The sequence below is a fragment of the Cucumis sativus genome, chromosome 6 (genome assembly GCF_000004075.3).
Source record: "Cucumis sativus cultivar 9930 chromosome 6, Cucumber_9930_V3, whole genome shotgun sequence".
NCBI classification, from domain to species: domain Eukaryota; kingdom Viridiplantae; phylum Streptophyta; class Magnoliopsida; order Cucurbitales; family Cucurbitaceae; genus Cucumis; species Cucumis sativus.
The window spans coordinates 19,947,690-19,971,734 of NC_026660.2; the positions used below are offsets into that span (position 1 = coordinate 19,947,690).

Sequence of the window (24,045 nt, forward strand, 5' to 3'; positions counted from 1 at the left end):
TACGGATCGATTCTTCCCCGGTTTGGAAACGGTTGGTGAATTGAACCGAGCTAAGTTAGCCTGGTTGCATTGTGGCCCAATGGCCGGCCCAAGTTCATGTCAGGCCGGATTCAACTTCGTTCGAAACAAAATTATTAATCGTTTCTTCAGAGTAATTGTCATATGTAGCGTTTTTAAGGTTAATACTTTAACGTCAAAGTGTATACCAATCCTTTCTAGAAATTGCAAAATCTATGTTCTTATAATTGGATTCAAATTTTGCTAGTACAAATTGTTTTTGTATAGTGTTACATTTGCAATTCTTTGGCCTCAATTTCTTTCTGTATTTTGCTTCTATGTTCTTGTTTCTGGTTCACTATTACAATTTACCAAAAGTAAATTATCATTTACAATGAGCAGTTGAAAATAATGTAAACCCTAATCTTTAAAAAGAAACAAAATAATAAGGTTGTTTGCTTTTTGCTTTGAATCTCTATAAATAAAAGATTAATAAAAAAATTGTCAAAAATATAAGATTTATAGAAAATAATGTGTATTAAATTTTGACCAAGTCTGTATAAATTCTAACCATTGTTTATAAGATTAAGAGACGTTATCTCATACTTCAAAATTAGATAAAACCTAAAAAATGATTTTAGAAAAATGCCTAAGTGACCTCAATTGCATACAGTTTTGTTGCTTTGAATAGTAGAAAGCAATTGGCAGTCACGCATTAACACCCTGCCACAAGGCTAAGAAGGAAAATATGGGTCAAACCTCAAGTGAACAAATATTATTAACCAAGTAAGTAGTCGGAATCTAAGTCTATAATGTGAGACATTTCTAACTTTTGAATGGTATCTATAAAATCTTTTCTTTTTTACATTTTCAAAATATAGTAAAATATTAAAACTATTTACTAAATTCATCCCTCTTTCTATGTCTATTATAATTTTTTTACTTTATGTGATAAATAGTTTCATTTTTTTTGGGTGATGTCTGACAATTTTGAAAAAGACAAGCTATTTAAGTTTAAGAAATTTTGTTGATTTATTTTTCTTTTTTTGTTATAATTTCCTTCTATATAATTCGTGTAAATAAAATAATTGTATATCGATTTGAGAATGGAGAATATGGAGAGAAAAAATCAATTTTTAAAAGGAAAAAGAATCCTTTCTATAATAGAGACTATGTTAGGGTGAAATAAAAATAAGTAAATTGAATTAGATTACTAACATAACGTAGAAGGACTAGAATATACAACTATATTTTAGTGACATTTAAAGATAACCAAATATTAAAATTATTTACAAAAATGTAATAAAATTCATTCAAAAAAAAATTGCATAGTCGATTTGATTATATATATATATATATATATATATATATATATATATATATATATAATATATATATATATATTTTGTAAATAATTTTATTCCTTTTGCTATCCATAACAATTCCACCCTGTTTTAGTAATAAAAAAAACTTGAAAGGTTCATTTTTTATTTTCCAAGTGAAATCTTTTATCGAGTATTAAGAAGATGCAAAGTTAAAATTGGTCATAATAAACAAGGGAGTTGTCAAAATAACAAATTTGACAAAATATTTACAAACTATAACAAAATTTAAAAATTTGTCAATAGCAAACACTTGAAACGTTCCTTTTTTATTTTCCAAACAAAATTTTGAGATGGAAATCTTTTGTCGAGTATCGAGAAGATGCAAAGTTAAAATTGGTGAGATATAAATAAGGAAATTATCAAAATAACAAATTTGACATAATATTTACAAGTTATAGTAAAATTTCAAATTTTATCAATAGCAAACACTTGAAGTCTATCGCTGGCTATCGTTAATAGAATCAAAAAATTCGTTATAGGTTGTAAATATTTTAATTTATTTTGCTATTTTTAAAAAATCCTCTAATTGATATCTTGTTATTTTTTAAAATGTCCATTTTTTTAAAATTATTGAAAATAAAACAACTAAAAAACAAAATAAATTAAAATATTTATAAGCTATAGCAAAAAATGTTATTATATAAATGATAGAAACTGATACTTCTATTATTGTTTATCGATGCCATTAATAAAAGTATAATTTGAAATTTTGCTATATGTTGTAAATATTTTGTCAAATTTGCTATTTTTGACAATTTTACAAACATATATGTATGTCTCTATATATATACTAAAGCAAAAAAAACCATAATGATTTTTTATGAATTTTGCTATATTTTGTAAAAAATATATTTTTAAAAATGATAAATAAATATAAACTATTTATACTATGTGGCCAACAAAAAGAAACTATTAAAGACAAAAACTCATTGTACTTAATTTTGTCGTAAAATGTAATTAGTTTGTTAATTTTATCATTTTTTACGATCTTTACCGATAAATAGTTTCAATATTTTGCTATCTTTTTTAATTTTACTTTTTCTTTATTTATTTTTCGAACTTTAAAATAATCTATGATCTATAGATTGCATGTGTGATCTTTTTCACATTTGTTTTTATTGTTTTATGAGAAATGTATGATACATGAAAATAATTAAAGTAATTAGACAGCTAAAGTAATGATGATTAAATGCAATTGGTTCAGCAGTGGCAACGTTAATCATTTGTTTTCGTATTTGTTTCTTTTATATTTCGTATCTTATCGAGTAAAACGTATATTTATAACTTTATTATTCAAATACAAATTTTCTAACTCTCCATTATATGAACTACGTGCATTATAACTTAAGTAAGTGTCTAAAACACTTATCATCTGTGATTGGTTTATTCAATAAATAGTGATAAAGGATGAAAATCTCTTACGTTAATATATATACACAAGTATATATCATATGTCAGTTATAAAATTGCATGCATTTTTAGTTTGCTCACATGACCCTAACCAAGTTGATATGTTCAGTTGTTCTTCATCTTCTTTTTGTTTACGTAAATCTACTTATAGGATTCCAACACTATCTCAACACAATTTAAGCATTAAGATAATACTTTCTAGGTGATCTAGTGAATCAAACAAAAATAAAAGAAGTTAGAATTGTGTAAGTTAGTCAATGGATGGAAACAATGAAGTGCATGTGAGAGTAGTGACGTATGATAAAAGTGAATATTAAGAAAATATCTAGTTCAAAAAATGTAGAACGTCTGGGATTATAATTGTTATTTACTGGTTTAATACATTTTGTTGAGACGTCAAAACGAGTTTGAAAAAATTAATATGATCAAATAACCTTTAACTAAATGTAAAGTTATTAGTTGCATAAATAGCTAAAGTAAACCATCACCAAATAATGCAAAATACTTTGGTAATCCAATTCGACAAATACGACATGCATTTAAGGAGCTTATTTGTTCAAATGATAACTATTATTGAGATTCATAAATTTGTAACTCAAATATCAAAAATTATAGTTATTAAGTTATCTCCACGACTTAAAGATATAAATTAAGGCTCCTCCTGACACTATTGGTGAAACTATTTGAATATAAGTTTAGGCTCTCCCTGATTCAATGGATTGACTCCTCAATCATGTCGTATTCATTCATGTTTCTTATCACTCATATTTCACTGGATACATCACAGTGAGTTTATATTACATAGAGGTAATATCATACATTCAACAAAAATAGATGTGATGAAGCAGGAAATTAGTCTTAACGAAGCTAAGTTTTGTCGTCTTCACACCCGTGTAAAAATGCCTAAAAACTCACATATATAATCATGTAGATAAATCTCTCTCTATATATATACAAGAAAATCTTTCAGATATTGTTTGATTGAAATTATATACAAATATTAATTGAATATAGGTAAAATAATCAAAACCAACCAATTTCGTTTGACAAAATATTTCAACAAAGTTAACATACAAATACCTTCAGTTTGTTTTGAAAAATATGTCTTAGCTTTGTAGAAATTTCAACGATGTCGTGATCACTAAGAGAAGATTGAATGACTGCAAGATAATTGTTGAGATCACGAGTACAATGCTATTTTAAATGATATATTATAAATCATTTACTATTAATGTTTCTATCGAATGAGAGAAGTTAGGCTAACATCTTGGTAATATTGAGCCCAATATAAACTTGCCACTGTCCATTTACCCAATGTTAGGAGTCGGAGATATTAGATCTTCTGGTGTAACACTTTAGTATGACATAATAGGTCAATTACATGTCATAAATGTAATATTGCAAATGTCATTATGCAAGATGATAAGTTTATACTCTCAATTTGACTTTATAAAATTGGACTACAAAGCTAATAAGGAGGTGACAAATTTTAGGAATATTATTTTTAGCCACAAGCAAGACATTGATGGATGCCCGAAAGAATCAACCATAAGTGATCGACTAAAAGATTAAAATTTATGTTATTGTGACACGAAACATCCAAGAGAAATGTCATGACACACGGTTGTAGGAAAAATTAGCAAAAAATGCACGTGAAGCAACTCTATAAGAACAACATAACCTATTTTGGAAAAAATTGGATATAAAGCAACATAACAAGACAAGTTGCTCGAGGATGAACTTACATTAGGTAGTTGTTTATTAGACATTCTATTATTGGAAATGTTTATACCAACATCTTCTCTATAAACTAGTATGAGATCTACTTCATAAATATTGAAACGAAACTTAAAACCGGAGACAAATATAGCTTTTAATTGGAAAACAATGTTGCTTCAAAACGAATAAAGGCGTTTGCATAAGATGCAAGTTTGGTAGGAGAGAAATAAAAGTGAACGAGCAAGATAATTAAAAAGATGAAACCGCCAATAACGATAATATGAATTAAAAGTTTAATGGGTCATACATAATTTTGGTAAGGGTTAATAAAAAATTTCACATCCACCAAACAAACCATTTTAATTAAATGTAGGGCAACATTTTAAATCAAGAAAAAGTAAGAGATTATTGTCTCTATCAGATTGAAACTTGCCTACAAGTTGAAATGTGAAACAAGTGATTACATAGCTGGGACAATGCAGAAAAAAGAATGATAATAAGTAATTGACCTAACATATTATGCCAAAAGTGTATCTATATGGTAGGATTTGTGGTTTGAAAATTTCAAACAATGTGGCCCCATTTGCAATATTTATGATTTCTTTTTGGATCATAGCCTTGTGTTAATTTTGTTGATTTTTTATATAGTTTTGTTGGAACAATTTTAAATATAACAAAATGAACTAAAACTTTTAATTTATATCACTCGATCCTACCAATAATAAAAAATTTAAAACAGATTTGGTTTAATTTAAAACAATTATTTATATTAATATTTCTTTATATATTTATATATGGTATGAAAAAGAGACATTTTGTTTAAAAATCCTATTAAATATAACTTGAGGTGTGAGATTAGAATGGGACCTATTGTGTTGGAAAAGATAAGTTGCAAAAAGAAGATAAAACATTAAAGCTTAGGTTAAACATTGGAAGTCTAAAATTTGAAAACAAATCTGGCGTGTTCAAGATTTGCGGCTGGAGTCACGGACGAAGCGCAGTTGGCGCGAGACAAGTGGCCCACCAACGATGACAAAATTCTCACTCCAAACAAAACAATAATGAGAGCCTCCGCAGGCTCTCAGGCCTAGGCTCAGGCTCAATGCGGCCCAGCTGCTGGCCAATCCAATTTCCCTCCATGCGGCGTCGTTTTCACTTCTAACCATTTCTCCCCCACTTTGACCGACATTCCTCCTCCCTAGACCCTCCTACTTCGGATCTCATCCTCCTCCTCTTCACTTTTCCCTCCGCCCTTCCGCCGCCTCCTCCCTTTCTAACCGCCGCCCACCGACGGAAGACCGCGGAGGCTTTTGAGCATCCTCGGCGCGTATCATAATTTACTCAGTCTTTGATTGCTGTGCGATCTGGCGATAGATCCGAGGATCTGAACCTTTTCTCCCCTAATAAACTAAGGTCTCGATTCCTGTCTACAGCTTTATCTGGCTGTTGATGATCCCATAGCTCTGGCTGAACTAGAATTTGGAAAATCGGTGGATGCTACGTAGCTTATAACTACAACTTATTCCTCATTTTACCAAAGGCTTTCAATTCTCAAGAGAGGACTGTGAAGTGAACAGGGGATTTTTTTGTTATAGGCGGAGTGACAGGAAGCTAGGACAATGTGGGAGGGTTGGATTTGATCACGTATAGCACTTGATGAAGAGGGATACCGACGTTGCATTGGTGAGCCACGCATGTTCCATAATCTAGGGTGGTTCATTGGTCTAAATTATCAAGTGCGGTCGGTGAAGAAGCCACCTGATGCAAAGCCACGTCTGGCCAAAGTTAAGCCGGTGGCTATGTTGGACACTGTACAGGAAATTGCCATTTACATTCATAGGTTTCACAATCTCGACCTTTTCCAGCAAGGGTTTGTGCATTTTCATTCTGCAATGACTTTTTATACTTATCTCTGGCTACATTTAAGTAGCAGCTACTTATTATCGAGCATTTCTTCATATAGATGGTACCAAATTAAACTTACCATGAGATGGGAAGACAGCGAGTATACATCCGTTGGTACACCAGCTAGAGTTGTTCAGTATGAAGGTATTTTCGCTAACTTCCTAAGTGATTGGTTTATTAGCTTTCTGCTAATGGGCATGCTTGCCTACCTAATATTTCTATTAGAAAAGCTAAAATTATAGACATCATATGTGTGATTTAACCTATCTTATTTCAGTTGTACACTAGGCTAAGTGACTGAATCTCTTTCACTTTCTTTAGAAAGAGATTTGACACTCGTACAGTTCTTATTTATTCAAAAGTTCAAGATCTTCTTTTGAGAGGGAACCCTGGAACACTTTAAGTTTCCGTCTATTATGTTATAAATAACATTTTTTGCCTCAGAAAAAATGAACTGTCCCGTTAAATAATTGGGATCGTGATTTATTGGCACGTCTTGTGGGATACACAGCATTGGTGGGCAAGGAATGCAAAATCCTTGAAATTTGGGGGATCTTTGCATTTTTTTAAAATCAATGATGCATGGGAGACTGTTGTGTTTTATAGCAGTAAAAACTGAGTGATCATTAAGTAAGTGGACAAGTTAAATTAGCCTAGCTCACTGAGGACTGGTTTGAGATATTTGACTATGTAGTAATCACATTTTATGATTATGCTTTTCTAGCAATTTCTTATTGATACTCAATAGGTTGTCAAATTTGCTTGTGATGCAGCTCCAGATCTGGGATCCGGTAATAGTTATGGAGTATGGAAGATTGACGATACAGACAACAGTTTCTCTACACAGCCTTTCAAGATCAAGTATGCAAGGCAGGATATACTTCTGTCAATAATGATCTCATTCAATTTCCCCCTTGTGAAGTACGAGGTAAGAATTTCTCTCTACAGCCAATTATTGGACACAAATACAGATACACTAGTCAAACAAAAGTGTTCTTGGGTCTTAGATTTAAACTATATTCTTACGAGGAATAGTAACGCCCGTGTAATAAATTCAATGCTGTATAATTCTAGATCTACATCACTTTTCTTTTGTGGTTAGAAGAGAACATATTTGATATGAACCAAATGTTTTGCAGGCTCCATCCACTTCTGCCGTTATTTTGAAGTTTGAGCTCATGTATGCTCCAATATTGGAGGCTGGGTGAGTTGACATAAATGCATGATTTGGCGCTTGCTCAACTAGTTGAGGTCAAATCACAAAGCCATTTTTTGTTATCTTGCAGTACAAGAGTTCTATAATTAATATTCGGATACCTGTAATGATTGTTGTGCACCATACAGACCAGAATTGCAGGCTTCTTTGGATGCTTCTCCTGCTGCAGTACATGAATTCCGAATTCCTTCTAAAGCTCTACTAGGATTGCATTCGTACTGTCCAGTACATTTTGATGCATTCCACGCTGTGCTTGTTGATGTAAGCATTCACATTTGCTTACTACGTTCTTACACTCCAGGAAAAAAATCCAGGTTTGTAATATGATCTTGACAATTTTCAACCATACGTAAAAGTGGTGTCTCATTCTTGTTGCTTCTTTAGGGCTTGTATTGGTGCATGTGCAGTTCTATTGTTTTATATTTTTGGGTGGATAGAGAGTCTTGATACTAGATGGGTTTCAACTATTGAACAAGTCAACTAACCTAGTTTAATAATTTATTCTAGTGAACCACACAAGGAAAATCTTGCTGCTAGACATTTTGATCCACAAACTCAGGTATACAATTGATTTTCCAACGCTTGTTATCCTTACCCTTGACTGAAGGTCAATGTGATTTTGTTAAGTGTAGCATTGATTCTTCTTCCTGTCTTTCACTTTTGTAAATTTTAATTCTGTTTGGTCCTTTTATTTTTCATGCTCACAACACACGTTCTTCATTAAATTCTGCTAGAAGATAAATGATTTACTTGTAGTTATATGGTCATTAACCTCCTTATTTGCATCACATTATGCGTTCTATTGCCTTCAGAGTGTAAGCTTTAGAATTTCCCTGCATTTGCAAGAAAGATCATCGTTGTTACTGTTATTAATCTTAAATTCATTTTACGGAAATCTTAATTTTAGACTTGCAATCACCATATTATCTTTCCTTCTCATACAAAACAGTTGTATGATTAAAATCAGACAATAAATAACAGTTGTAAAACATATAACTTTTCCCACACAATAAATTCCATTACTTTCTCCGTTGAGAAATTTTTTAGATGGGAATTTCCATTCTCTTGTTGAGTTTGTATCTTGTAGCATTAGTCTCTTTTAGTCTCTTCATTTATTCAATGAAAAGTTTCATGTTTATTAAAAGGGGTTGTCAATGACAAAAGAGAGACTACGAGTTAATGGGTTATTGGTATAAGATTAAAAAAGACTTTATTATTTGTTTCCTCTTTTATAAGAAACCCAACTTCCATTATCATAAGAGAGAAGTACGAAATGAGGAGATGAGTTATCCCTGCACACTTAGATTACAATAATGAGGTCCAATTGGTGTAGATCTGAATTGGGCTACAACTACAAAAAAAAAAAAGAAGAAAAAGGAAAAAAAAAAAGAAAAAAGAGGAAAACCGAGTAGAAGAAAAAAGCACAACCAAATCCCAAAAGACACCCGAAGCAGATTCTGTATTTTTTCCACCTCTAACCAAAGTCTCCGTTGGAGGGCAAAACCCTCATTGAACCAAAGTATTTTCAACTGAGCTTTGGAGTGAGGGGCTTCAATGAGTTAAGGGAGGGCGTCTGAAGCTTTGTTAGGTCAACTCCACTAACTATTGAACAAACTAAACAACCTGTCCCAACAACAATAGAAGATACACATCAACTATTCCTCCTCTTTTTACAAAGAACACACCAATTGGGAGAAATGGTGGAGTTTCGAAGAATTCTTTGGACTCGCAGCAAGTATTCAACCTCTCAAAAGAGAAACGCACAAGAATTCCAAAACTTCCAGCTCCACAATAAGATTAGGGTGGAAAGATTTGACTAAAAAGAGCCATGATTTTCAAGCAGCCACACTTTCAAATCTTCCCCACTATTAGGTCTAGCAAGAATTCCAAAGCTTCTGGCTTCACAATAAGCTTAGGGTGGAAAGATTTGCCTTAAAAAAGCCATCATTTTCAAGCCACACTTTTAAATCTTCCCCACGAATAGGTCTAGACTCGTGTAGTTTTTTTTTGAGAGCGGCCGACTCTTCAACCTCAAAATTAGTGAATCTAAATTTCTGATCCCAATCAAGCTGAGAATCTTACGGACATTGACTAACCATGGAGTCTTTGTCAAATGCAATTCTAAACAGTCCAGGGAACTCCATGAAATCCATCAACCATTTGTTCTTCCAAAAGCGTGTTCTATCTCCTTGACTGTTTTTAATTTTGAACCATTCCTCAAAGAGAATAATTTTTTTCATGATTTGGAACCAAGGGTCTTTAAGCAAACGAGAACCACTTGTAAAAAGCCACCAAAATTTCTCATTCCATCTGTACTTAGAAGCAATGACCTCTCTCCATAACACATCTCCAACTCTATTTAGCTGAGAAAGTTCGGTTTTTAGTTGCAACATCTTTTATCCCAAACCTCCTGAATTGCTGGAGGAAAAGTGGTTTTCTCGTTAACAGGATTACCAACACCTTTCCAAAAATTCTCTAATCAATTTCTCCAGTGTATTAAGAACTCAGAATCAAATGACCACATAAGCTTTGGAAAATAAGATCGGACTAGATTTTGGAATGAACCTAAATTTTTTCTGAAACAACTTCAAACTCGAGCCCATTCTGACCAAAATAAGCACATAGATGGATTGAAAATAATAAATATCAAGAAATAGCAAATGACAGTGTCCGGAGAAGATTCTTGTTGTTTATATGCCCTCACATGGCAGTGTGTGGGATAGGAGGTGGTGACTTCCCTCCACATTTGGGGCCACACACAGCTGCTATGCTGGTTGAATTCTGCGGTTGTGCACTTGTGGTACTTGGTGGGCTGGCTTCTTTTTCGCTTGCTTGGTAACAAAAAATTAGCACCCTAAGATAGTTTTCCCGTCCCCAAATTGTTCACAGAATCCTAATTGCCTTAGGAATTGATACCATCTTAATGTGAGACAAAATATAGGAAAACTCAATTTTATACACCTTTATATAGTCTATGACCCTACATTACTTTTAAGTAAAACGACAATAAAGGACTGTTTACTTACATATACATATACTATAATTACATGCTTATGTTCTCTTCATATTTAAAACGTGTTTATGTCTGTGGTTTTCAGATGCTGACCGTCCGGTATTGTATTGATTCAGGTAGGAGCATCACGGGATGAGAAAGATGTCACACTTATTAAAGCATTATTGACTGCTCGTGATATTCTACTTGAGGAGTTTCAAAATCTAAGCAAAGCTATTGACCAAACTGTTGATTTTACTGATTTTATATCTGCAATGGATGATACCAAGTATGTTGATGTTTTGATTCCTTCGAAAAGGGATAATGTAAAGGGTGAAGCGGCAGGACAAGGCAATCCACAAAACAGCCTCAAGGTCCATGCTTTGTTTCAAGCACCATATGATTGAATTTGTTTCTCTCTCTCACAAATTAAATTTTGTTTTTTTTTTTAAATTTCTTTTTCTTTCCCATTTGTTTATGTTTCCAGAGGACTAACGGTGGTGATCAATTTCACCAAAGAGCAGATAGTCATATGTCACACCGCTTTCACTCACTGGGTGATCAACTCTTGTATTTATGGAGCACCTTTTTGAAGTTCCACAGGTTCGGCCTTTTCTTCATATTGTTACTACTCCTCCTGACCTTTATTTGAAATTTGGATATGAAGTCAATATTTATCTCAAATCAATTGGGTACTTACGTTATTTATTGATACAATGCACAATTGAACAACAAGAGATAATTGGAAAAGTCACCATACTCGAAATGCTAATTGCATGTTTTAGTCCTTAATATGTCTGCTTTGTCAATTTGGTCACTATCCTTTTAGGGGGTGTTTAGGGTAAGGAGTAAAATAACAAGGAATAAGGAGTTATGAAGTCTAGGGAGTTGGGCCTGCATTGTAAAGAGTTGATAAGATATGAAATGTTGTTTTTAGTGGTGAGACCCACAAATTCCTTGGGCAAACTAGGAATGAAGTTCACAAATCCCTACTTCTAAACTTCTTGGCACAAGCACACCCTTAAAGGGCCGTTTGGATTGCAAATATTGTTTCATGGGTATAGATATTAAATGTTGAGTTTTAAATATTTGGGATGATTAATGTTTGTCTTTGTATATGCAGGATAACTAATGTTTGAAAGTTAAAAGAGGAAGTATTTGATTTACCAATTTGTATATAGAACCCAAAACCAAATAATTATTTAATGGAATGGAAGAAAACAAGTAATGTAGTCATAAATTAGATGAATATTATTAATTAAGTATTAAATAAATTACTTTATTTAGAGTGATTATAATGGTAGCAATTTTAGGAATAACTATTAAGTATATAATTACATTTTAAAAAAATTGCAAATATAGCAAAGTCTATCAGTGATAGACTTCTATCGTTGATAGACTCTTATGGTTTATCAGTGATAGACCAATATTTAAAACATGGTCTATGAGTGATAGACTCTTATTATTGATAGAATTTGACAAATTTTGTTATATTTGCAAATTTTTTAAAAATGTTGCTATATACCTAATTATTTTGGTTCTAATTGTTATATTTGCAACTATCCCTTTTAGTTAATACTAAAAAGTAATTAAATAAATATATCTGAATTAAATATTAGTAATTAATTATAAAATCTTATATTAAATAGTTTTATATAGTTAAGATAACACAAAATATCAATGATAGATGTAAAAAACCTATTAAGTATAAATAAGTTTGGAGGGCAGTAAAAAATCCCATAAGTTTGGAGGGTAGTAAAAAATCCATGTCAGGTGGGCTTTTGTTAAATTTGGTAGTATGGGGTTCCATCTCAAAACCAATTGGCAATGAGAGGAGTAGCCCATCTACCTTATATGGAGTATGAGTTCCCTTGGTTTTTCCAACGTTGGACTCTCAACTTCTCCAACATGCCCTCTCAAGATGGTGGCTCTTTGGTTTCACCTATCTTGGACCGAATACCCGTTTGGGTTAATGGGCTCTGATACCATGTTAAATTTGGTAGTATGGGGTTCCATCTCAAAACCAATTGGCAATGAGAGGAGTAGCCCATCTACCTTATATGGAGTATGAGTCCCCTTGGTTTTTCCAATGTGGGACTCTCAACTTATCCAACAGTTTTAATGTTCTCAGAATAATAATATCCTAGGTTTCAAAATCGGAAAGTCTGTGAAACAAATAAGGATAATTAGTGTCTGCCTAAAGTCCCATGACAATTTGTGTGAAACAATCAGGGCCAAAAGGTGTAAAGCTTGATCCCCTGTGTATCAATTTTCAATCAAGTCCTATAGTTATATTGACTAGAAAGTAGTAATTTTAGGGTTTAGGGTAATGTTTTGGACATTAGCGGTTTTAGCAAGGAGACCCTTTGCCCCTCTTTGTGCTCCTTGTGGTGGATGTTCTGGGCAAGTTTGTGTCTAAATGTGTCACTTGTAAAATCCTTGAGCCCTTTCGGGTAAGAAAGGAGAGGGTGGCTAGTTTCCACATTTAGTTTGTTGAGGATACTATCTTTTCTCCTATGAAAATGAGGATACGTTTTTAATTTTGAATCACATTTTGTCATTTTTCGAAGGTATATTTGGGCTGAAGATTAATAGGAGTCAATAGCAGGTTATGACGAGAAGCTTAGGAGGTGGGCAACTGGGTTGGGTTATGAAGTTTGACCCTCTTCCGTTCTTTTTGCCTTGGTTGTCTATGTCTTCTCAACAGTAACCCCATTTTATCTTCTTGGAATTTTGTGGTAAAGTAAGGCAGAAAGATTAGCTTCTTAGGAAAATTCTTCATTTCTTTAAAGCCGGTAGACTTACCTTGATCTGTTTAGTTCTATCCTTATTTATTATCTCTCCATTTTTAGAGCTTCGAGTGAGGTTGCAAGATCATCGAGAAGCTTATGCACAATTTCCTCTTGGAAGGGGTGGAAAGATAGAAGAGGAAAAGAGTGGTCAAATGGGAGATCATTGGAAGAGGAGATCAATTACCTGGGGTCAAGGTTTAAAAAATTTGGTATCCAAGGTCTTGTTGCCAAATGACTTGGCATTTTGACATATGGCCCTCATCCTTTTGGGTGGTTAGTGAGCTCGGTTCAAGGCACACCCCCGAGCTTATGGAAGATTTTTTTTTTGGATAAGAAACAAATATATTCAAGAGGACAAGAAGGACAGCCTAAGGGCAAGGGATGAGGGGACCCTCTCCAAGAAAAACTAGCAAATTAGGGGCTTCCAATTGGTTAAAATCATAGAAAGACACTAATTACCCAAGTGTTTGATGTAATTGGTACTCCACCAAGAAGCTGTGTGTTGAACCACAATTAAAAAAGAATCAAAAGAATCATATTCAACATAAAAATTCTACTATCTCTCTCATTCCAAATGCTCCAAAAAAGAGATAGAGTAGAGCATCTCCACAGGAAGTTCCTCTTCGGACGAAAAGCTTTACTATTGAGGCCACCAAGCATCCAACTATCAATCGTACTAGGAAGACAGAAGTTCAGGTTGGAAATTATGAACAAGAGAGGCCAGCCTTTCATTGCGATGTCGCAGGGCAAAAATAAGTGGTCCAAAGTCTCCCCATTTTTAAGGTCAAGGCGGGACATAGATGGGCTAAGGGAGGCTTAATGAAGCTCTCTTTGGAGCTGATCATGAGTATTAAGGCTTCTATAAGAAAGGGAGCATAAAAAGAATTTAACCTTTTTTGGGACTTTAACCTTCCAAATGGTGCGCACCAGGGGGAAGACAATAGTGGGAGATCCTTTGGTTAAGGAAGGTAGACTTCATGGTGAAAATTCCAAAAGCATTGAGCTTCCAGTTAAGACTATCACACTCACCATTCGGAGCCCAAGAGTGAAGAATTTCCAAAATAGCAGCCACATTGCTAAATTCACTGTCCGACACATTCCTTTTGAGTCCCAAATTCCAGGAGCTGACGGTGCACCAACAATCAGCAACAAAAGCATCCTTATTCAAAAATAAGGAAAAAACATATGGAAATTTCTGCAAAAGGAGGTTAAGCCTCGCACTAGCTATCCTTCCAAAATCTGATGTTTTTCCCATCTCCCATCTCCGAACACAAAAGCCGAGAAATGAATGAAAGTCTCCCATGCTTCAAAATACCAGCCCAAAGTCTAAAAGACCTTCACCTATTCGGCAATTCAGTAGACCACCATTTGCTTCCAATCCATAAATAGCCATGATTATATGCCTCCATAGGACGTTTTCTTTTTACAAAACCCCTACCACCATTTCATGAAGAAAGCTCCTAAAAGAATCAACATTCTTATTTGGGTAATGAGTGACAGATCGCTGAATTTGTTCAGAGTTTTTTCAAAGAAAACTTTCTTCCTTTTATCCATTACCTTCTGTTTGTTCTCTTTGCATGAAGGATTGTGAAACCTTGCAACATTTTCTTTGTCGGTGTGTATTCAAGCCAATGTTGGTCGAAACTAGTCTCAGTACTCAACATCCAGTGGATTTTCCTTGATTGGTCGAACTGTGGTATAAAAGTTCAAAGTTTTGTGGGTTAATGCAGTGAAAAGTGAAAATGTTTGTTGGTTTTTCATGACAAGTCTCTTCCTTGGAACTATCAATCTGCTTTAGCTTGTCTAAAGGCCTCCTGATGGTGTTCTCCTTCTAAAGGCATTATGTGATAGTCTGTTCAGGATATTTGTCTTAACTGGAATGCTTCTATGTTTTCCTTATAATTCACTTTTGTCTAGTTGTGTTGTTTTATTTCAATATTCCAGTAATATATAATTCTCCAGTTTCCCATTTTGGGTTATTGTAACTTTCAGCGTTAGCCTCTTATCATTATTTCAGTGAAAAGTGAAAATGTTTGTTGTTTCCTTTCCCAAAAGGAAAAACTGTCCATATTTTTAATTTCTTGCTTGCTTGACACATGATAGGTCCTTTGGCTATTTCTTACTGGTTTAACCGGTGGTTTTGAGCTGGTCTTATTGCGAATTGTTCTGTCGGTCTTTTACTGCTGGGTCAAGTTATTGACTAGTTACCATTAATTTTTCTTTAACTGTGGGTCTAACTTTTAATCTTTTAGTTTTACTGCTGTCATTTGTTAGCCAGTGACTAAAAGTTCAGTTTGTAGCCTTTAAATCCTTAAGCTAGTTCTAAGAGGCATTATTCTAATAGAATAGAATTCATGGATTGTCCAAGAACTTTCATACACTAGTGAAAACTATCGTGGGTTGGCCTAGTGTTAAAAAAGGAGACACAGTTTCAATAACCTACCAAGAAGGCATGAGTTCAACCTACCCAAAGGTAGTAGGATAAGACGAGTTGTCCCGTGAGCTTAGTCGAGGTACACATAAGTTGGCCTGCACTCACAGATATTGAAAAAAAAAAACTTGCATACATTAGTGAGTCACATGTGGAGTGGTAGGGAGCTCTCGAATTCTCCCTTGCCCTTGTAAACTCTCTAATTATCAATAGTAGAGGAGGTCTCTCTTAGTCATGAAGCAAACTTGGCTCTGATTGATCCTCCCCCATCAAGTGCCTTTTCACCTGGCCTTACACTAGGGAGAGAGAGGTTCTTACTTGCACACATGCACAAGCTGGAAATTCTTGTAATTTCCAAGCATTTATTTCTGGCCTATTATTATTATAGCAGTGGAAGTTTTCATATAAAAATAAAGACATTTTGGTGACTTATCCACTTCAAATGGGTTGCAGCGATAGTCCTCCCTCTCAACCCTTTGAATATCTGAAGTAGACCTGTATTTGGGTTTGTATTTGTATTTTAGAGTTACTCTTGGATGATTATTTGTAATGCTAGTTGCTTGAGACAGTCCAGCCGCTGTATTGTGACACTGACACTTGTATTTCTCTAGGGAAGCTCTATTTTGGCAAACATAGTATGCTGAAACCCTGTCACATAGTTTTCTTTCTTTTCTCTTTGACTTGTGGTTTTGATATGCATGTTTTTATACAACAAATCATTGGTACTGATGTATCACAGGGCTAACAAAACAAAGATTCTAGAATATCTACGGGATGGATGGGCAAAGGACAGGCGAGCTGAGTGGTCAATATGGATGGTTTACTCTAAAGTTGAGATGCCTCATCACTACATTAACAGTGGAAGTGAGGAGCCTTCAAACCTTGCCATCCGTAGAAGCACTGTTCATAAAAGAGTTTCAAGTTTGTGGAAGTTGGCAGATGATGTGAGTGGTTATTTTACTGAACTCTTTCATATTCGCACTAGACGTTAATAACTTACCAGGCAACAAGTTTTCACTTCATTTGAACTTTCTTTGACCTCCCATTTTTGACTTCTTTTATTTCCTTCAATACTATTTGTTTCTTGTGAAACAAAGGCAAACTTTTCATTCATTTTTTTTTTCGTTTCAGCCAGCCCAAACTGCAGCTATGAGAGCTGAGCTTCATCGTCGAAGTATTTTACAAATGAGGGTGGGTGCCACTGTTCATTCTATGGTTTATTCTTTTATGTTCTCAAAATGTAGAATTTATGTGAATGAGCTAGCGTGCTCTGGTGCAGATAAATAATAGATGTATCCAAGATCTGCATATTTTTAGAGATCCTTCACGAATCCCTATTGTAATCATTGAGCGTGTCATGAATGCTCCTCGGCGTTCAATTAGTGAAAATTCATACTTGAGGCGTTTTGACATGATAGATGCTATAGGGAAGGAGAGTGGGGCAAGCTCTGAAGCCATAGACAAGCTGCCTGGCTCTGTAACAGAAAGGAGTGGTCGCATTTTGAAGATAGTTGTCTTTGTGCATGGATTTCAGGCAAGTATTGTTCTTCGGATTTATGATTTTCATAGAATGCAACTTTTCCTTAGCCTCTCTGGCTGTTCTTCTTATCCAGCATCCCAAGCCCTTGATAGTTCGATAAAACTTTTACAATTTTAAATTCTTGATACTTGCTGTTTGAAAATTTGCTTTGTGTGAACTGTCAAAATGTAATCAATGTATTTTATTTATTTATCAATTTATTTTTTATAAGAAACAATGACGAAAGTACAGCCGTAAGCACCAATTTCCCATGAGGCACAACCTAGGGGCAGGGGAAGAGAGATCCCTCTTCCGGGGAAGGCTAATTACAAAACCTTCTTCCAATTGTTACATATATGAATAGCATACAGTTTTTTCTTTTTCGTTCCTGATCCAATAATGAAATAATTTTTTGTAAGCTAAGCTTGATCGAAGGAAACCTCTACCTCTGAATTTTATTGCACCTTCCTTCCGCTTTCATTATATACTCTGAGCATAGTTTGGTATGTTGTCTTTAAGCATTTGATTGACAACTTTGTAGGGACACCATCTTGATTTACGGCTTGTTCGGAATCAATGGCTTTTAATAGATCCCAAAATTGAATTTCTTATGTCTGAAGTAAATGAAGAGAAAACTTCTGGAGACTTCAGAGAAATGGGACTAAGGCTGGCACAAGAGGTGATTTCTTTCGTTAAAAAGAAAATGGATAAAGCTTCAAGATATGGGAGTTTACAGGATATTAAAATTAGCTTTGTTGGACACTCCATTGGAAATGTTATTATAAGAACTGCATTATCAGGTATGTGGTCACATTCTTTCTTTATGATTAAAGTTTATACTGTTTGTCGTTGTATGTATACTAGACATTTTGTTAGTTGGATATAATGAGGTTGCTATGGGGTGTCAACCTAGTTGAGATGCTCGGCTGTACCTGCTGATCCTTTGGTTCTTTTGCTCTTTATTTTCATATTGTACCTCGGGCTTTTATCTGGTATCATTATCTTAATTGAGAGGCCATTTTTTTAAGAGAAAAGATTCATGTTTATACTATATTATTATTATTTTTGTTATTTAATTAGTGCCAGTTTAAGTTAGTAATATGTGGATTTTGTTGTTGCAACTTGCAGAAAGCATCATGGAGCCATATCATCGCCATCTTTATACCTATGTTTCAATATCTGGTCCACACTTGGGTTACCTTTACAGCTCGAACTCATTATTTAACTCTGGCCTGTGGCTTTTGAAGAAGCTCAAGGGTACTCAGTGTATTCATCAGCTGACTTTTACTGATGATCCGGATCTACAAAATACGTTCTTCTACAGGCTGTGTAAGGTACTGATTTTTTTCTATATATTTCTCTTTCCTATTTTCTCTTTTGGAAGGTTGAGTTTGGGCTCCTTTATGTCATGTACATCGTGTAGTTTATTTTTCCTTATATCCTGAAATTAGTGTTTGTTTGTGACTAGACTTTTTATGTTGATTACTAATACTTCTTTCTATGGGAGGTTCTTCTATTTCACATTGGGTTCATTCCTCTCTACTCCCATTGGGGTCGACAATGCAAAGTGTAACTTGCTAGACTATACTTCCTCCACTATTTTTCACCTTCAATGGTATCCTTTGATGAGGATGTAGGATAGGATAGTGGTAGGAAGTTCGATTGGGATTTGATTGGGGTGTTCAATTGGGGAGTTTGGTGCTTTTAGAAAGGACTTCACGACTTAAGAAACAGCCCAAAAGGAATTGAGAACAGGAGAAAGAACTGTGACATTCTGATAACTTGAGAAGGGTTAGATGGGAAGATGGGAAAATAAATGCATAGGGAGAGGGGTTTGTGGGAACACAGTAGCTTTTCCTATTTAGAGAATGGAAAAGGATATCAACCTCCTCAACGTCCTCATTCTTGACATCTTTGTTTCTATTAAAACAATCATTTTTTATTAGGTCATTCCTCAAACATTTGCCACATCACAACTTTTTGTTGATTTACGAGAGGCAAGGATACTTGGGGTCTGTGTCTTACCCCAAATCAGCCAAGTAAGAGCAAAGTTCTTTCCGGCCAAGCCCGGCAGAAAACAATTTGTTGATTGGATTTGATGGCAGTAGCATTTCCAGTGCACCAGTGGAAACCACATCAGAAAGTCCTTTTCCAAATGAACAAAAAAACGCTTAAGTTGGTTAGCGGGGACTGCGACCACCAGCTATAGCTTGCAAATTCTTTTATGATATTTAGTACCTGTGTAGACTCCAACATAAGGCTACAGATGCCTTATCTTGATTTCGTTTTCAGATAATGCTCCCATCTTTCTATTGTAGAAGAGGTCTTACTTGGCAACCATACACAATGTAATTAAGTATCAAAGAAAGTCCTAATAGTTGTGCAAACAGACGAGAGCATCTCTACCACCACTTTGCTGTAGAAAGCATACAACGAAGGATCAGAGAAAGTTTGCCGGTACCTCAAAATCTCTGTAAGGGTCAGCTCACTGCTGAGGGAATACTGCAATAGATTTATCTGAAGCCAATCCCTTCATATTTGAATTTTGAAATTTTAACCTTCGTTTCCCAAGGGATTACCGCAATCACTTCATATTTGAATTTTGAAATTATAACCTTTGTTTCCTGAGGGATTACTCCAATCCCTTCATATTTGAAATTTGAAATTATCCTAGGAAGACATATCAATGTGTTTCAAGTGACCTCATAATCAGAGAAGAAAGACACCTTCGTGGTGCGCTGATTGAACAAATATGCCTGTTTCCTTACGTTGGGTCAACCGTTTTGTAGGGGGCTTGCTTCTGTGGGCTTGTATTTTTGTATGCCTTTGTTTTTCTTCACTCTTTCTCAATGAAAGTTGTTGCTTCTCTATTAAAAAAAACATTAGTTGAAGTATTTACTAAAGTGGTAATTAGATTACATGGGATTTCCAACTCTAGTCTTACATCCTGAAACTCATAGTTTAGTTTTTAAAGGTTACATGGGATTTCCAACTTCAGTCTCCGATCGTGAGATTGTTGAAGTGCCATTTGGCAATTATTTCAACTTTTATGTTTTTGTTTTTTCTGTTTTTAAATTCTATTTTTAAATTTTTGTTTATTAAAAACAAAAATCATATATGTTTTGTAACTGATTTTGTTTTATGTTTTTGAAAAACAAAATGTATTTTTTTGAAAACTTTTTTTTTTTCATTCAATTTTTCTACGTAATTTTAATAGCAGTTTCTTGTTTAAAAGACAAAAAAGTAAATCAGTTACCAAACACATCTATTTTTTAAAAATTAATTTTCAAAGCAGAAAACAGAAAAAATGGGTTACCAAACAGACCCTTAGTCTTTTAACTTTTTATAAATTGCCCTTCTTTTTTTCCTCTTTTGAAAGTAATTGCTTGGGGTTGGTTTCATTTCTCTTTTTGTTTTACATTTTTATTCTTCCTATATGAACAATCTTTGAAACCTCCGACTTTTGTGTTTTGAACTTTTGCTGAGGAGGATGGATATTTAGGGTTGATAAGCATTTCTAATCTTTCTATTAGTATGTGGAACAATGTTGGACTTTGAACGTCTGGTTGCATATTGTTAAATATTATATTAAATTTTCCTTCACCTACTAGCTTGAACTTTTGGGTTGAATTGGTGATTTATGATGGATGATATTAGAGTAGGTGGTCCAGGAAGGTCTTGTGTTCAAGGCCCTACAAAGTTATTAGCTTAAGTTTTTGGGTTGAATTGGTGCTGAAGATATAACATAAGAAAACATTATAATGAACTGGCATGCCAATGAATAACCTATGTAGATGGTGATATTATAAAGCTAAACAAAATTGCTTCTGCTATTATGGTCTGTCCTGGTTAGAAGTTCCAGTAATCTGTTGATACGGTTTATGATTACTTCTTTGTTTCCTCTTTTTTTTCAGCAAAAGACGTTGAACAATTTCAAGCACATAATCCTGTTTTCATCTCCACAGGTATCTTCTAGTGCAGAAATCCCTGCATATTTTTTTATGTTGATGTGCTATGAGTTAATTTCCCTCTACTGTATGCAAGCTATTTATTTGTTGCTAAGAGTTTTGTGCCAAGTAGGATGACATGAGCATATCAAAATGTAGATGTTTATATTCGTGTATTCTGAACATGAATGCGTTATTTAAAAATTAAACTGGCGTGTTAAAATCCTGGCTGACACTTTTGATCCTAGGTTATTTAAAAACTGGAAGGGGAATTGATGTGATAGTGGTTCCTCATATTTTAAATGCGAATCAGTTTGCTCTATTATTTATTTAATATATTTTTTAAAACTGATTTTCATCCGTGTATGTGAGTAGAGCCACTTGCTTCTTTCCAAAAGGAGCTCCTGACTAAAATGGATTGGATAAAAGTTGGATGGTACCGGGACAAAAAAAGATTTAAACCTTGTTTTATTTGTTTATATGTAATCTCTTCCCCTCTGGGCGATCAAAAGGGGCTTCTCTTTGAAACATCGTTCCAAATTTATTATTGTTCTGGATTTGCCTGTTAATGGGTTGAATTCAAACTTTTGTAGCAAGGTTCTGTATTTGGCTCTTTTGGTTGTGTATTGATTCATCGCATATATCTCAGGATGGCTATGTTCCGTATCACTCTGCTCGGATTGAATTGTGTCAGGCAGCTTCAATAGACAACTCAAGAAAAGGAAAGTTATTCCTTGATATGCTGAACGATTGTCTGGACCAAATACGTGCCCCTTCCTCAGAACAGAGAGTGTTCATGCGTTGTGATGTGAACTTTGACACCTCTGCTTATGGCAAGAATTTGAACACAATTATTGGACGGGCAGCTCACATTGAGTTCTTGGAATCAGACTTTTTTGCTAGATTCATAATGTGGTCTTTCCCAGAGTTATTTAGATGAGTGTCACAAAGAATAGGCCTACAATATTGTCCCCCTGACGTGGTCTTTTCCAGGGTAATTTAATATATACTATCCACGGCTTCCTCACTCTTATCTCCAAAGCAGCACCAGGATCAACAATGGAGATGACAGTTTTTTTGGCTTATTGGGTTCTATCATTGTACACATGGGATAGGGAGATTCATGGAGCTGGAAGCATCATCTGAAGTACTGCCAAAATAATTATTCTGCAACGAGGACTTATATTGTCCTTGTTAGGCCAAATGAGGGTAGGATAACAATCCTTGTTCATAATCAAAAATCAAGTTATTGCTCTGCTTTGGTATATAGACTAGTGGGGAAGTGAGGAACTAATACACTGCTATAGTCATTGTATGCTTTTGTTCCCCATTCCTATCTAGACATGGAATGCAGGCTGATGCGGTTAGATGCTGCTTGCATCTAGCATTGCGTTTAGTTGACTTGGTATGTCTACGTATGTATGTCTTTAATCTATCAATTTGGTCGTTATTGTCTTCGATGCAGCTTCCAGATTGATCTTGATTGATAATGGAATGTGGAGGAGAATTGCCTACCAATTTTCGGTACTTTCGGCCTAACTATTCGACTAGTCTATTTATTACTCGTTTGAATTGTGAAGTTTGCGAGTATTTTGACGATGGATGGAAACTTCAATTCAATACATGTACCTTTTTTTTATAAATATTATAAAGTAGGTGATGGCCTGTTTATTTTAGGTTGCAATAGAATTGTGATTCTATCTTGGAGTTGATGAACTTTTAGTTTGAATGTTAACTCTTGAATAATAGGCAGTCAGTTTAGTTTTTTTAGTAATTTACTGCTTGAATTTTGAGTGCAAAATTTCTTATGTTATATACCTATGTTAAGGGGATGGTTGGTTCGAGCTTTGTGTTCGGTGTCTAATATCAATAATATTATAAGTTCTATGTACTTGGTGAATTCATGGTTAAACTAATTGGTTAGGAGATGTTATATGACTATCATCATATGATGGTTTAACATTTAGCTCATGTGGTAAAAATTAAGGATGTTCGAAGCATTTGTAGGCATCCAATTGCTATTATTATAGTAATACTTGGTACAATCTATAGACACGTGAACATGATGTATCTTAGTAGACTTCTTTAGGGTTCACCTCGGCAACGGCAATGGAGTGAATTTGGAGTGAATTGCAATGTAAATGTAATCTAAATTTCACGCTTGGATTGAGTGTAGTTTCGTTTAAATAATGTTCAACACTGTTTCACACTAGTTTTATGGTCTCATTTTCATTCCATTTCCAATTACTCTTGTTTTTCAACACTCGTTCGTTATAATCTTAAAGATACTTCAACTCTCTATCCTTTATCATTCCTTTGGCCAAACAAATCTTTACTCTATGTTATAGCCAAATAGTCTACACTTGTTTGTTTAAGTCGTATCGAAGATATGCTAATGTGGTTGTCATCTACCGAATACTCAAGTGGTGGTGAGTGAGTGGCATTTGAGCATGATGCACCTATTACAATGTTAAAGGATAGGACACTGACAAATCCAAGTTCTATTTCGGGATTGAATTTAAAATTCCAAGGAGGTGTTTGAGTAAGAAATGAGTTATAATAGTTTGTATTTTTTGTGTAGATTATTTTATTTTGAATTATAATAATATGTATTTTTTATATGAATTATTTTAGTTTGAGAAGGAAATAGAAAAAAAATATTGTAGTAAATACTGTAGCAAATCAAAGATTTTGAAAGTATTTACCGTAGCTATTGGAGATTTTAAAATAGT

General features: G+C 34.2%; 1 protein-coding gene across 1 annotated transcript; it reads left to right on the plus strand.

Annotated features, from left to right (window-relative positions):
• Positions 1-5,601: 5,601 nt before the first annotated feature.
• Positions 5,602-23,029, plus strand: LOC101210536 (protein FAM135B). The gene is made up of 15 exons (XM_004146713.3): positions 5,602-6,381; positions 6,475-6,560; positions 7,190-7,344; positions 7,556-7,620; positions 7,761-7,946; positions 8,140-8,191; positions 10,762-10,998; positions 11,112-11,227; positions 16,587-16,791; positions 16,979-17,038; positions 17,127-17,381; positions 17,908-18,166; positions 18,495-18,700; positions 21,281-21,331; positions 21,963-23,029. The coding sequence occupies exons 1-15, from the start codon at positions 6,206-6,208 to the stop codon at positions 22,251-22,253; spliced, it is 2,400 nt and encodes a 799-aa protein (XP_004146761.1). The 5' UTR covers positions 5,602-6,205; the 3' UTR covers positions 22,254-23,029.
• Positions 23,030-24,045: the final 1,016 nt, after the last annotated feature.

Excerpts from the sequence above, each read along its gene's own strand:
- LOC101210536 (XM_004146713.3), top strand. The coding sequence starts at position 6,206 with ATGTTCCATAATCTAGGGTGGTTCATTGGTCTAAATTATCAAGTGCGG. Across the intron at positions 6,561-7,189 it reads TAGAGTTGTTCAGTATGAAG|CTCCAGATCTGGGATCCGGT; the intron begins GTATTTTCGCTA and ends CTTGTGATGCAG. Across the intron at positions 18,167-18,494 it reads TATAAGAACTGCATTATCAG|AAAGCATCATGGAGCCATAT; the intron begins GTATGTGGTCAC and ends TGCAACTTGCAG.